Below are 16,285 nucleotides of genomic sequence, written 5' to 3' on the forward strand. Positions count from 1 at the left end.
AGGGTTCCCATAATCTAAGGCCGGCCTAAGCATGATGTTTCACAATTGGTCTACTTATTAAATGTTTGGTTATATCAAACATTTTAAAATTTTGGAGGAGACTAAAGAAGAATAATGATGAACAAAATAGCTATAAATCAAAACAAAGATGTAAATGCCTCATATTAACTACAATGTTTAGCATGGTTTCTGAAAAAAAAAAGGTCCATTTTCCTACAACAATTAAACTGAAATAGGAGGCAAACGCCTATATATTATGAAGACGTAATACAAAGTTTTAGTTTAGCCTTAACATTGTCATATAATACTACAGTTCCTTTACTTCTTTTTTATTTGTGAGTGAGAGGTCTTAGGTTAGATTATTGCCAAAGATGATTTTGAACCATATTATTATAGCTAGCCCATTGTGAAGCTTAGCCCACTCCCCCACTTCCTTAGTGAAGATAATATCGTTTGTTAAAAAAAAAATATATACACAGACCATTCATATTAAAAAAAAAAACAGATAAATTACTAAAACTACGTGACAGTATTAGTGTGGCACCAAAAGATTTCTCCATAAGCTGATGGAATAGTAACATGCATAGTAGCTTTGGTAAAGAGGCCAAACAAATGGTAGTTAAGTAATCAAGATTTGAAAGATGCATGAGGGGATATGATGGTAATGTAATCCTGCAAGCCCGACTGCACAAAGCACAGGATCACACACAACCAAACGAAGAATGATGGCTTGGATTGAAAAGAAAAAAAAAAGACCTCCATTATTGACATTCCCTGCCATCCTAATATTATTATAACAGCTCATTACAGAGGTTATTTAACCCAAAAATCGATCCAATACCTTTTTTTGTGGCATTATTACCGAACATGTCAATCTCTGTCAAATCCCAAGATTCCTCAGGTTCTCTCACCCCCACCGCCCCACTGATGAGAAATTTTTTAGTGTGATTGACACACGAGATGATACACCACGTGTCACTATATAAATTGTACGATATATGTGTTAAAAAGTTAATAATTTAAAAATTAAAATTTCTCATCACTTACCTAAAAACACATGGTGTACCACTCATATTCTCATCACAATAAAAAATTTCTCCCGACTGAGGTTCTCTCGTGCATCAACCATGAGGCAGTGAGGTCTATGGACTCCTCTATATAAACCATATCATTGATCATTTTTATTCATTGCAACCATTAGTTTTAATTTGTTCTTTGCTTTCTCAGTCTTTTAAGTTTGCCCTTCTCTTGATCTTCTTATTTGTTCAATTTGATCACTTTTCGACTCCCATTATGGCCACTGCTCAGGTATTCACTCAACTTCAGTTCTAGATTGGCTTATTTTACATTAATTTATGAGAAGTAGTTTCCGCACATTTATTTTGTCTCTCAATATATTTTTATTTATTTTGTCTCTCAATATATTTTTATTTATTTTTGTTCTCCATCAAAGAAGAATTAAGGAATTAAAATAAAAAGAGTTGTGCAAGAAATCATTCCCTTAATTTGGTGATGATAATTTCAAACTCTTTTGGAAATTTAACTAATTGACCCTTTAGTTGAGTATAAAATATTAAGTTAAGAGTTTTATATGTACGTATATATGATCATGCAGGTTGTATCAGCACAGACAGCCCTTCCTGTAGAGGACACAACTCATCACGAGGAATCAGTCAAGGCTCAAGAGATTGTTATCACTCCTACTACTGAAGAACCAGCAGCTGAAGTTGCGGATGAACCAAAGGAAGCTGTTGTGGCTTCTGAGGAAGAAGTACCTAAGGCTGAGGTCGAGGAAACCGTAGTTGAAGCTGAGGCAAAGGATGTGAAGGTAGAGGAGCCCAAGGAAGTTGCAGCAGTCGAAAAAGAAGAAGAACCAACTGTGGAGAAGACTACAACTGAAGAGGAAACTACTACACCTAATAAGGTAGCACCTGAGCCAGAGCCAGAACCAGTACTTGAGGAGGAGGCCAAGGACAAGGAGGATACTGCTGATGACTCTGCTGAGATTCCTCCGGTGGTACCAGTTACACCGGAGGCAGAATCAGCAGTTGAGGCCCCTAAAGAGGAGGTAGCAGTTAAGGAAGAAGAGAAGGCAACTGAGGTTGAGGAGAAAGTTGGCACTGAAGCTCCTGGGGTGAAGGCTGAGTGATTTGGGGTTTGCATGAATGTTAAGGGATCTATCAGATGTCTTTAATTTAGTGGTTTAAGAAATTAAATAAGGAGTAACTAAGAAAATGATCAGGTGTGTGTGGAACCTAGTTAATGCTAGCTTTCCATATACATATGGTAGACATGATGAATTGTATCGTGGTGCATGTACGTACGTTTGAACATTTGAATAATAAGTCGATCATTGTAGTACTATATATATAGCTACTACTTCCATGAAAATTGAGTCACGTTCATTTTTCAGTACTCGTTCAAGCTTTTCTTTCTAGTTGATAGTTTCTTTTTCCTTATTTACAACAAAGGTGCATCATGGAGAGTAGCACATGATGGTCGGAAGAAATAAACTCAATTGTTGAATATTTAGGGATTTAAGGTATACCCATGGATTCATTGGAAAGGTTAATATGAATGCCACCATTGATAATTTGTGTGAAATGCATTTTCATTTCTCAAGTAGCCATATTAACAATTGTTAGGCGACACGACTCTATAATTTAATCCACAATTAAGAGCTTATACTGAAGTAGTGATATGTATGCTACCAATGATAATTTGTAAATTGCAATTTGATGTCTCAAATAGTCACCTAATAGATGATATATATGTGGACAATTTCTATAATTTGATTCTTCAAGTTATTCAGGCTGATGTCAATATTTATCGGTAGCTACTAATTAAGTATAATTGTGTTAATAACTATGCTGCTTGAGAAGCTCTTTCTACCTAGGAATACCTTCGACTAGTACACCAATGATTCAATACCATTAGCTGTATAAAACCTCCCAAACACAAACCATATAAAAAGCTTGATGGGCCTTGAGAAGAAAAATGATATGAAAAGCGTGAAGAACTCTCTTAACTTTATCCTGTGCATGGAATTTTCACCCAACATTTGTCTTTTATGATCTTTGGACGGCAATTGAGTCAATTGACAAATGAGTTCCACCAAGGCTAACCTAGTGGACAGAAATGAACCAAAATTGCCGATTATTCCCTTTTATAATTATAAAGATAATGTTTAATAATTTTCAATTATAGTTTTTGTTCATCTGTAATGACTCAATTTTTTCATTTTGGCAAACCAAATGGCCTCACAGCTCATTCAACCAACAGTGACCAAAGGAAGGGATGAAGTTTATGTTGCAGCAGTGCCTCTAAGAGCAACAAAAGGAGCTGCGCCCAGCTGCTTACATCTGCTGCTTACTCTCTCAATCTCTGGAATTTGCAGCATTTCATGGTTATTATCAAACCCTCTTCATCACCACCTGATTGTCAGGTTCTCCTCCCTCTATTTCTCTGGATAAGGTTATTATAATAATTGGCACCTTAATATTCTTCTTGATTTTCTTCGCCAAAATTTAACTCTCATGCAATTCAATTACCAAACTTGACTGCAGAGTGTTTAAAATAGGTTAACTGAGATTAAATACTAAAATGCTAGTTTTTTTCCCTTTTTTTTTTAAATTTTATAAACGATAACGTTGGTTGGTTAAATAGTTAATTAGTTAGGCCTAATCGGATAAATGGTCTCCGTGGTCATAAGGTATTCGGATGATTGCCCACGTGGTAAAAAAATTCGGATTTAAACCCTTGTGGTCTAAGTCTGTTAGGATTTATGCCCTTCTGTTAAATAATGCTGACGTGGCTGCCACATATATGTCACGTGGCTGCCAAATGTCTGCCACGTGACAAAAATAATAATTTTTAATTTTTTTTTAGAAAAAACCTGAATTTTTACAAATAAAAAAAAAAAAACCCCGCCCTCCCATGATATATATATATATATATATATATATATATATATTTTGGTAAAAATTCAGGTTTTTTTTTAAAAAATAAAATAAAAAATATTATTTTTGCCACGTGGCAGACATTTGGCAGCCACGTGGCATATATGTGGCTGCCACGTCAGCATTATTTAACAGAAGGGCATAAATCCTAACAGACTTAGACCACAGGGGTTTAAATCCTAACAGACTTAGACCACAGGGGTTTAAATCAGAATTTTTTTACCACAAGGGCTATCATCCGAATACCTTATGACCACGGGGACCATTTATCTGATTAGGCCAATTAATTATTAGGATAAAAGGAATCAGTGAGGATATGTTACAGTTTCTTCGTTTTAAATACCGATTTTTTTTCCTATTTAGATTTAATACTAGTTGAGAACTTGAGAAGTCTAGCTCAAGTGTCCTAATTAGTACTTAATCTGAACAGTTTTTTTTGGGAAAATGTCTATTAACATGGACCTGGTTTCCATATTCTGTTACCTATTCAATACAAAAGTTTCAAAATTTGAACTCTAATGTCTTTGAGTCTTTTTTTTTTTCAGGCAATGGTTTTCGATTTTCAACCTAAAGATCCTGAAAACATATATGTAGCCCTTGCAGTTCTATCCGGGAAAGCAATATCCGGTGAGCCTAGCTACGTACATCATCTACTACATCTTTGATGTTGCTCAAGAGAGCATAGTTCATCGCTAATTGACATGCATTAGTAAGTTATTGAAAACGTGATGCATAAAGATGAAGATGTCACATTATAACTAGAATTGATTCTATTAGTTTAATATAAGTTTGTTACACATGTAATTAGTGAGTGAGTTTGTTAGGAGTGAATAGCCAAAGGCTATATATATGTAACTGTTTATTCTACTGAAGTAATGTGAAATATAACAGTTTTCTTAATCTCTAAGAAATACTCTTTCTCTCTCTTCCTCAAGAACTCTGATATTCTATATGGTATCCATCGCCGTTTGCCTCACGGCCGCTTAGATCCTCATCGTCTTCGCTTCGCATCTCTGATTCTTCGCTTCGCATCTCTGATTCAGTGACTGTTCTTCCCGAAAGATGTCACATTATAACTAGAATTGATTCTATTAGTTTAATATAAGTTTGTTACACATGTAATTAGTGAGTGAGTTTGTTAGGAGTGAATAGCCAAAGGCTATATATATGTAACTGTTTATTCTACTGAAGTAATGTGAAATATAACAGTTTTCTTAATCTCTAAGAAATACTCTTTCTCTCTCTTCCTCAAGAACTCTGATATTCTATAATGCAAGCATCAATGTCCAAATAATACTCAAAATTAAAACTGGCCGATGCACCTCAAACCGGGGGTTGTTCTTGTTCGTCCTCTTTGATGTTATGATATACCGTCTTGAAACACTATTTCTTTGAATCCTTGCTTATCTCGATTTTATTTTCATTCTAGTTCCTGATAGTTAATAAACAGTTTAATGGGAATGCCTGAATCTGTTTCCTGCTTACCCCAATTCATGTCCTTGCTTATCTCGATTCTTGCCGAATTGGATTCTTGCTTATCTTGATTCATGCTTACCTCGTTTCTTAGTTACTAAGCATGCCTCTAAACAAATGAATGTATAAGATAAACTAGCGGTGCATAAATAGCTTGGGCAGAAGCCGCAGAACACAATAATTTGAGCCCAAAATCGCTTTTGTGATTCCTCAGCAGTCAAATCAATTGGGGCTAACCCAAACACCCCAAGATACTAGTAAGCCCAAAATGTGCAAAAATATCCAATTAAGCATTTTTATGACTTTTTCCCAAACGAAATGACGTTACCATCACAATCTAACAAAATATACAAGGACATGATTGGAAATGTCTTTAAAATAACTAGTAGCACTTTCAAATCACAAACCGTGCCCTAAAATTCCGGCAAACCTTAACGTTCTTATAGCAAATAGGTTTTTTTTAGGAACTTTAATGAAAAACTTTCGATACTGTTTATTTTAATAAAAAAAAACATTTTTACACTAAAAAGTCAATCCTGATACTATTCACTTTACTCTTTATTTTGTTCTTATCATTAAAACTCAAAGTTTTCAAACATTTTTCATTAATTTTCCTGTTTTTTCTAACGTGATAGTTGCATGTAATTTTGTAGGGTAAAGATATGGTTGATGAGAATGAATCATAGGATCACCAATCATTAAAGGGCTAAAACACAAGTTATAACCAAACCAAATCCTTGGTGGGGTGGGTGCAACAACAGCTCACCAGCTCCAGCTGAGACATTTGCCACCATATTTTTTGGGTTAATTCGTTACTTTTATCAAATTAAACAGGCATTTCCATAGTTCTCAAACCTTTCTGGAAAAAATAAATAAATCGAATGCAAATGCAAATGCTTTGAACAAATGTATGGAAATTAATACCTCAAATTAGAATGTTAATTACGATTCAAGTTTACAGAATAGTTCTACAGAGAAAGTACAAATATACTGATGAATACAAGGATTAACAAAAACTTCAAAAGAAAATCAACAATTAACAAAATAAAACCCTAAAATTAATCTCCTATACCAACTTGTAACAAAACCCAATAACCCAAATTCTATCTTCTACCCAAATGAATAACACAGCAGCCTCCTCAAACCAAAGAACACAGTCAGCCGCAATGCCGAGCCAAAGAATTTGTATACCGCCAACGGCGAAAACAAAACAAATCAATCAGAATTGTGCAGCAAGTAATGAAGTTGACATATCTTCCACAATTTATTAACTCAAATGCTCTGCTAAAGTTGGCAATCTTCAGAACCTCCATCAATGCAAGCTTCCGAAAAACCAACCAAAGCGATGAATCGAATGGACCCAGAAGCCGAAAACTCTCAGAACAGGCCGAACAAGACGGAGAAGCCGAGGACGATGAGCCAAACAATATGAACCAAAAGCAAAGCTTGAGCAGAGTGGGGGGCGGAGCCGCCGCTACCCACCTCACAAAACCCTATTTTCGCCACCTTGACCCCAGCGCATTGGGCATCTTGGCAGCCACACCAGTAGGTCACGCCATCGACGCCGCAGACCGGGTCAGGGCGGAAGCAATTGACCGGGCACAAGGAGGCTGACCGGGTCGACCGGCCGCAGGCGTCAGCGGGCTCGGAATCAGAGGGCAATCTGATGAGGGTGGGTTCGGATACGGACTCTGGTTCTGATCGGACGGCTGGGAAGGAGCAGAGGACGATGAAGAAGGCGAAAAGAACAAGGGAAGAAATTGAAATTAGGGATTTGGGGAATTGGGTATCCATAATGTGGAGGTAAAGATTTGATCTTTGAGAAAAGAAAAGCAAAACCCTAGAATTCCAGCCTTCCCTGAAGCTCTGAACCTTCCCCCAAATTCAAAGAAAGCTTCATGCTTTTTTCCCCAAATTCAAGAAATCCTCGATCTTTTTTCCCAAATCGAAGCTTGGTATTTTGGGGGTTCTCTCGAATTCGACTTCACGTTTGGAATCGAATGTAAAATCACTTTAAATTTTTTTTTTTTTTGGGGTCGAAAGGAATTGGAGAAAAAATTGGGAGAAATTGAGGAAGCCCTAATTTTGAGGTTGAAGAAAGAAAGAAAGAAAGGGGAAGGAAACGAGACATTTGGTTGACGCGGTAGTTATTCCCTAGAAGGATCAGAAATGTCGTCCGGAATTCGGACAGTGAACGTTGGAATATAACCTAGCTGGCAAGCTGCCAGCCCTTGATCTTCTCAGCCGTTGATTTGTTCTTGTTTACCTACTTTGTTCTTTGTGTGCTTTTTAGTCTCTTGATTTAGTTAAAAACAAAATTTTCAATTTTTTTTATTAATTAAAACAAATATGCTTAATTGATAAGAACTAGGTTTCATGATTGCCTTGGTGTTTTGGCATGTTACCCTTTTGAGGATGAGACCAGAGAAATCGAAATTGGAAGATAAGGTTGTGTAAATAATGTCATATGTATTCAAAAAATTAGACAATAATTTATTACATAACAAACTATATATTTGAATAATATTTCTTTTGAGTTTTTTACCTTTTAATGTAAGGATTTGTTTCCACTTTAATCCTCATCCTAATCAATATTGGATATTCTACCTTCGTTTCTTTGCTGAGTTGGATTTTCTAAGTAGTCCACGATTCTATTTGGAATTTTTTTTTCATAGATTGTAATCAAATACATGACTATTAGCCCACAAAGTAGTCACACCGTTATGTAATATTACTAGTTTACATGTTTTATTGTGAATAGTCTCATTTATGTGGTGTAACTTTGTTGCGGTATGATCGTTTGTCTAAAAATGGGTAAGAAAGGCCAAAAATAGTTTTAACTTGATTATCCTAATTAGACTTGGTTTTAGGAGCCCACTTTTGATTATAAGACCCACTCTAGCCATACCTAGCACAAAATTTAAAAAATAAAAATGAAAGGAAACCCTAGTCCTGGATCACACTGTTTTGGGGGAAGTTATACATAATTTGTAGCCCAAAACAATCATAAGGTTTATATAACTTGCATTTTAATTTCTATAACTTGATCAAATATTCAAATTAGGTAATTTCTACTTTCCCTATTAGGATTGGGAAAAGAAATCCCCCCTCAATTTGTATATATAGCACAGTATCCCTTGAACACATGCATAATTTAATCAGTTCAAGAAAGGATGAATAATTGCAGCCTCAGTATCCCCTACCATAATAACCCTAAACCTCTTAACACTAGTACTAATCGTTTTAGTGAGTTCAAGGCTGATGAGATTGAGGTCTCTGAAATCCTGCTTCATATGACCAAACTCATCTCTGAATCCAATCAGCAGATGGTGCGGGGCCATGATCATCATCAGACGGCTAAGGTTGGTGTCATTAAGCTTCATCGAGTAGATTTCGACAATGTACCGGATCTGAACCTGCCTGCTTCTCTAGAGGAGGATTAATCAGCTGCCGTTGATCACTACTCAGAATCAGCCTTAAACTGTTGTTATCGTGCTATGTTAACGTAGGGTTTTGAGTAGATGATTGTCCAATGTCCTTTATGTATGATAAAAAATTAACGGATGAATAAAATGTTAATTATGTTGTTTAATGTGTCTACTCTCCCCTTTTGATCATCTTTTCCACTTGCGTATGTGAATATTTGATGAGTATTCCAGTCTATCCATCACAACCCTGATTCAAATTGATTTAAACATCCCAATATGTGTAATCTGATTAGAAGAAATTTGGATATTGCAACAAAATAAAATACAAAAAGTTTGTAATGTTCGACTCTTGTTTAATTACGCGATGCACATGATTTGAATCGTTAATTTTTGGATCTAACCTTAAAGGTTAAATATGCAAGAGTTCCGCTAAGTTGGGTTTAGTATGGACTAGGTGATGCATTCCGGCTCACTTTACATGATTATCGTGATAGTTAAACTAGTTCTTTTATCGAAACATTGTGTTCATCTATTAATTTAATCACATTTAGATTGCGTAATTTCTTGAAGGATAAATGATCGTCAATCAAGGAGAGCCTAAACAATAAGTTCAGGTCATGGAACCAGATTTTGAGGTAGACCAAAATGAGTAGTTTGTTCCGTATTAGGAATTAATCTAACTACAATAACAAATTAATCCATATATAATTAGATATTACAAATAAGTTTGTGCGAAGCTGGTTCTATTGAGATTTAGTGTACTATAGTGTAAAGAAAAAACTACGTTAATTATGTATGGTTATGAATTTTCTCTCTAAATTGCATGTCCAACGAATTTGTTAAAGACAAACGAATTGACCAAATACCATATGGATTATAATTGCTAACAAATTCAAACAAACAAGGAATGATCTTTAAGTAGCTTTAAGAGAATCAACATAATCATATCTTACAGGAACATAAAAAACAGCCGAGAAATTGACAGACAATTCAAGGGGTTGGTATTTCTTTTTCTTTCCTGATTGTTTGAAATTTTGAATTTGCAAATGCTATATTATGTATACGCAAATAATATACGGTATATATAGTAAGCCAACTAATCAAATATGTAGCTTGACCAATTGGAGAAATTTTTTCAGTATACCAAGTACATGACCCTATACACTAAATGTCAAACTATTGATAGTATAACACTTGATGTACCAGACTGTATTCTCGACACACTTAAATCCGACACATTGACTGGCCATTACCTAGATGGGTTGGCCACTAATTTATCAAATTAATGACATAAATATTGCATAAGAAGTCGTATTACAAGAGTTTGCTGCTAAAATATTTTTACGCTACATTTGAGGTTATGTATTCACTTCCTCTTCTCTCCCATTATAAAAGACACCGCAGCGAGATCAAAACACATTTACGCACATTTTGACATAATAAGAAAAATTAATTGTCAATAACCATCGACATTTTTTAAAACATACGATATTCTTTACACTAAGCGGTGGGGGAGTGCTAACACTCATAATGGGCTGGCCATAATAACTTGGTTCGAATATACTATAGCCTAATCGAACCTAAAACCCCTCACTCATAAGTGAAGAGAAATACCACTAGACCATATAATACTATGACAACCACCGACATTAGTTGCAAAGGATAAAGCTGGCTAACATTATTCTATAAAAACATAGACATTATAATGAGTGATTAATTGACACATTTATGTATTTTGTAGACAACTTTCCTTAAAAAGAAGGAAGATTAATATGGCCAATAAAGTGGTGTTTTGGGGTTAAATAATCACTACCACTATCACTAATCTCATAAACATAGACATAGTTGCTGAATGTGCATATACCCGGCGACCTAATTAATAGTGAATAAAATAACAAATTTTTTTTTTGTTGAATAAAAACAAACTTTTTTATTATCCATGATCGAAAGATTTGTTTCCTAAGTTTGACTACCATAGTGGAACTATGAGTACGTATGGACTTCATCTAGACCTACTTAGCGCGTTTACCAAAACTTTGAAAAGAGTTTTAGTGAGAGATATATAGCTATCTATTTCCAGACCATGAAAGAATTAGTGGGCAGGCGGCAGGCCATATATTTGTCTAACGGCAATTTACATGAACTGGATGACCACTGATCAGTTCCATTAGGAGCTGGCATTTTTAATTATAACTTTAACATAATTGGAGATCATAATATGATTCCACACTAGAGATTCGAGTGTGTTCCTACAAAGTTAAATAATATACAGAAGAAGATATATATATATATATATATATATATATATATATATATATATATATATAATATACACACACAATTGGAAATTCATGTAACCAAAACATAGACAATTAGAAATTAATATAAAAAGAACCTAAAGTCGTTTCCCTTTCTGTTTAAGTCAATATCAAGTGGACTGATAATTTTTCTAACAAGGTTTTTTTTTACTTTTTAATAATTGTAATTAGTTTGGTAACTATATGATTTGTCAAAGAAACGAAACTAATTGAAGTATGCAGGTTCATGAACTTCTATCACTATGGACCTAATTAATCACTTTCCAGTCAAGCACTAACTTGTTGATTATGTTTCTTTTCCAGAAAGAAGCGACCAGCTAAAAAGATTAAAAAACAAAAAACAAAAAAACAAAAAGAATATGTGAACAAACCAGCATGGTTTTGTTTCTTTCATGAACGTAAAGCCCTGATAACTTTGGGATGTATAAATAAATAAATAAATAAATATATATATATATATATATATATATGTATATATATATATATATAATATACACACACAATTGGAAATTCATGTAACCAAAACATAGACAATTAGAAATTAATTGAAAAAGAACCTAAAGTCGTTTCCCCTTTCTGTTTAAGTCAATATCAAGTGGACTGATAATTTTTCTAACAAGGTTTTTTTTACTTTTTAATAATTGTAATTTGTTGGTAACTATAGGATTTGTCAAAGAAACGAAACTAATTGAAGTATGCAAGTTCATGAACTTCTATCACTATGGACCAAATTAATCACTTTTCCAGTCAAGCACTAACTTGTTGATTATGTTTCTTTTCCAGAAAGAAGCGACTAGCTAAAAAGATAAAAAAAAGAGTATGTGAACAAACCAGCATGGTTTTGTTTCTTTCATGAGCGTAAAGCCCTGATAACTTTGGGAGGTATAAAAATAACATAAACAAAAATAAACTGTGGGCAGTAGCTAGCTAAGAGACAAGTAAATGGCAGCCATGTCCAACATCACAACGATATAAACTATACATTAGAGTATCACTAATTAGCAGAGGCTGTTTCACTATTTTAATGGGAAAACGCATAAAAACACAATTTCAATAACCCGGCTAAAGGGCTCGCTATTTTAGTTTAGTGAACAATCGCTCGTTAGATTTAACACGGAAGAGGGAGAAAATAGTGAGTCCACAAAACTTTAAATAATGTACTTGTGTTTCTCCCTTAATCTCTATGCTCGGCCCCTTCGGTAGTCCGATTAGATGGTGGAGCGATGAGAGCTAATGACAAGTAAAACCAGATGAAGAATCATCAAGCTAGATCTATTGACTTGAGCATTGTACTTGAAGCCACTATTCTAAAATTCCTCGCCTAGTGCCGCCTAGGCACAAGGCGACTGGCCACCGTCCTGATTAGTCCTTTAGCATTTGAAAATTAAGAAATGGCGCATAGACTTACTCAACCATCTGCCTAGCCCTCCTACATGTTGGCCGAATTCCCCATAATGGTTGAATTATGTAAGTTTTTTGTTGTTTAAGTTTTGAACAATTTTCCATGTCTTGGATAATTTGTTTGGTGAGCAACAATACATGACAAGAATATAAGCAAAAAAAAGAAAGTAAAGATCCAAATAAAAAGGTTGCTAGCATTTCTTTTATAAGTAATTATTTAGTAACAATACCAATTTATAGCTAGGTTACTAAGCATGTTGATTACCACCTGTAAAGTATCTCCAACAGGGGTAGGAATTGACTATCAAAGTTAAATTTGCTATGCCAAATAGGGAAAACACATTAGCAACGGAGTTAGGAACCCAATTAGCAAATTGAAGAATTAGCTACTGACCTTGTACTTCTTCAAGTTAACAAATTGGGTCCTGCAATATATCATTCAAAAGTATTGTTCGGTAAAAAGTTCGAAAATGAAATTTGAGCTCCACAAGATAAGTTAAAGTTAAGATATTAATATTTTTTAGTGAAAGGTAAAATTTGAAAAGTTGGTTAAAGAGTAGGTTGGTGTGACAAATTTTTAAACTAGCATAAAAATGTCCAATGGGTTAGTAAATGACACTTTTAAAGAAAAAAATTGCTAACTCCTACAAAAATGCTCTAAAAGACTGAGTTATATTGTTATTGTGATAGCCATGATATTAGACTTATCACACAAAAAATTCTAGTATTTGATTCTCTCCTACATAGTCCAAACCTGGGACCCGACTGATAGCTAGTAGACTTCCTTAATTATGCATCATCCGTCGTGATACATGGGTGTTATGTATCCAAGAGAGAATATATATTTGAAGTTCAGTAGTTATCAAACGGTTGAAATTCTCTCATCATAAAATGATTGGTACCGCAACATGTACTGATTTTTGATACGATCTGTAACTCCCTTTTGTGTCTCAACTCTCAAGCTTCATATACACACATGTGGGACCTCCTCAGCCCTCAGTTTTGTACCAAATGAACTGTAAAGGGAGTGTCAAAAAAAAAAAATTCTCTCCTTTTGTATATGCTAAAAATATGTGTACAAAATCAGCACAACACGAGGGGCTTTAATTTGTAATAATGTTATATAATTAGGCGGCTTTGTGGAAATGTTTGCCTTGATATTACATAACCCCACAAAAATAGGTAAATAAATATGTGTGAATGTGAAGTTCCTTATAAAAAGGCACACTCAGACATAAACCCTTTGTGAAAAACACTAGCACTAGCAACTCCACCACCATGCCATTATCAAAAGCCACATAGAAAGTTTGGCCTCCCCAAAACCCTTTTCCTTCAATTCACCAAACTGATCACAACCAAAATCTGTTCATTAGTTTTCTTATTCCAGCAATCAATTCGGCATCCGATTGGTGATTCGAGAGATGTGTAGTATGCTAACAACAATGAGGCAAAATATCCACAACATAAGGAAAAGCCCTAGAGTAGCAGACGAGAGCATGGTAAATGTTGGAGCAGGGAACCCAGCACCAGCAGGATTGCCAATTTTTCCAGCTCACCATGATCATCGTCACGTGGATAGAAGATCATCCTTGCGTATACGTTGGATTAAGGGGTTTAGTTCAGTGTTCTATAGCGTTGTACTCGTGCCATTTTCTGCAATTTCTTGCTTTTCTCAACCTCATCATGTTCATGGTGCTGATGGGGTGTGGGCATCTGGTGAGTTTTCCCAGATAACGGAGATGAATCAACTAATGGTAAGTGACAGCATGCGCTATGCCATCTTGATGTGAAAAAAATGAATGTAACAATTGTTGTAGATCATCCTCTCTCTTTTGCAGCAGTACTACATGCATGGATTGGCAAACGATCGATCGATCATGGTTACTTTTAGATGACCATCCATGTATAATGTTTCCCGTAGTTTTATCAAAGATATGTTGGTGAAGTACTACATCTACATATATACATACATAAATATATAAATAATAGTATAATTCAGCTTTAATTTGTTTTATGAATAATATGGCATGGTGTGGCTGCTTAATTTTATTCTCCCTCAGTACTCTATTTAGTCATGTATGTCAAGGAGAAAAAGTAATTATATTATTGGTGCTTTTGGCTTGAACCTTTTCAAATGCCACGATTGTGTTGACATTATTACTTTACCTTAATAAGTTTTAATATATATGCATAACACAATGTTGTTGAAATATTTTGTTTACTAAACCATTAAAGAGATTAAGAGATAATTAAAGGCATGCACTTTGTTGTCTGTACGTTTGTACTGGTTGATTGTTGAGTGTGGAGGAGGGAATTTGTTAGCTTTTAACTATTTCTTGGCTCATATAGTTCAAATTTTTTATGAGTTGAGTTATTGGTTAACATTATATCAAAATTTTTTTTTTTTTTTGGTAGAAAACATGGTATCAAATTAAACTTCGGTTGTAAAGGTGAAAAACGGAATCAAATTACCTTCAATCCCCTCTTACTTCTTTATTAATTACAAATGATGGTGCTTTTATATTTATATTGACATGGGCCTTCCACATACTTAAAGGGTGAAAGTTGGGTTGATATATAAAGATGTAAGGTAAAGTCATTTTTTTGTGAATATAAAATACAAACAGTTTCAATCGTCGATAAGTTTTTAATATTTTTTTATTCTTTAATGAATTTGTTTTCTTACAAGAACAATTTTACACTAATTGGTTTAAAATGACATTTTTTTTGTAATACAAGCGATATTTTATACTAATCTACAATAAGGGGACATGAGAATTTGAACCCGAACCCAGTGGGTAGAAAAAAAAATTTCTAATCACCAAAGCAATCCACTATTTTCCAAGGAATGACATCTTTATCATAGAAAAACTTTGTAACATATATTGTCTATTTTCCTAACGACTTAAATTTTTAAGGTCCAATTAATAATTCAGCAACATGTTCTATAGAGTAATACTCACCTAAGGTCCCCATTTTGAGGACCTATGAAGAGACCAACTATATCCTAGCCATAAGAATGATTCAATGAGATCTGGCTCAAATTCTTTTTACGACCTATATTTACACTCTTTTTTTAATTTTGACCCGTTTTGTTTGAAGAACCCATTTTTCTTTTACTTTCCCGATTTCTGTCATGTTTGTTTCTTTAATCAATATGAAGAAAATAAAAACACATTAAAATTCCTTGACAGCTTCGTTCATTTCTCCAGATTTGGCATAAAAACATCTATAAACCTATTTCCAACGAAAGCATCTTATGCTCTTCGTTTAATCAGCAACCCTTGAACTTCCTTCCCAACTTCATTTATTCAAAACGATTGGAGAAGCCATGTTTCAAATACAGATGCTTCTACTGCAAGAACCCAGATGATCATAATCAAATAAAAGAAAAGAAAATCAAATAAGCAGCCTAAAAATTCATGTGTGTTCTGCAATTTATTAGGACAAAATTTCACAAGAAGGGGAAAAAAAAGGCAGTCAATTAAAGATTGATGAAATACTTGCGAATCAAACAAAGAAAATTGTTATTTTTGCAAAACCTTTTAAAACAATATGAGTAACGAAATTATTTTAACAAGAAATGATGGAATGGTATTCCATTAATTAATCATCACAAACAAATATAAGGGTGTCATTGCGTACATTGCTCTAATGACTAATAAATTGATCTAGAGTGAATTTGTACAATTAAACAAAAAAGTGT

General features: G+C 34.3%; 3 protein-coding genes and 1 pseudogene across 3 annotated transcripts; 3 read left to right on the forward strand and 1 right to left on the reverse strand.

The window, feature by feature from the left end:
* Positions 1–1,049: 1,049 nt before the first annotated feature.
* LOC103404983 (major latex allergen Hev b 5-like) lies at positions 1,050–2,391 on the forward strand. The gene is made up of 2 exons (XM_008343944.3): positions 1,050–1,308; positions 1,616–2,391. The coding sequence occupies exons 1-2, from the start codon at positions 1,294–1,296 to the stop codon at positions 2,147–2,149; spliced, it is 549 nt and encodes a 182-aa protein (XP_008342166.1). The 5' UTR covers positions 1,050–1,293; the 3' UTR covers positions 2,150–2,391.
* Positions 2,392–3,024: 633 nt separating this feature from the next.
* On the forward strand, positions 3,025–5,355 carry LOC103417184 (uncharacterized; annotated as a pseudogene).
* Positions 5,356–6,341: 986 nt separating this feature from the next.
* On the reverse strand, positions 6,342–9,014 carry LOC103404984 (uncharacterized). Its single transcript, XM_008343945.4, has one exon. It carries the CDS (start codon positions 7,224–7,226, stop codon positions 6,810–6,812), a length of 417 nt encoding a protein of 138 aa, XP_008342167.2. The 5' UTR covers positions 7,227–9,014; the 3' UTR covers positions 6,342–6,809.
* Positions 9,015–13,851: 4,837 nt separating this feature from the next.
* Positions 13,852–14,704, forward strand: LOC103405030 (uncharacterized). The gene has a single exon (XM_008344003.3). It carries the CDS (start codon positions 14,001–14,003, stop codon positions 14,367–14,369), a length of 369 nt encoding a protein of 122 aa, XP_008342225.3. The 5' UTR covers positions 13,852–14,000; the 3' UTR covers positions 14,370–14,704.
* Positions 14,705–16,285: the final 1,581 nt, after the last annotated feature.

Source organism: Malus domestica, chromosome 17 (assembly GCF_042453785.1).
Source record: "Malus domestica chromosome 17, GDT2T_hap1".
Lineage (NCBI taxonomy): Eukaryota > Viridiplantae > Streptophyta > Magnoliopsida > Rosales > Rosaceae > Malus > Malus domestica.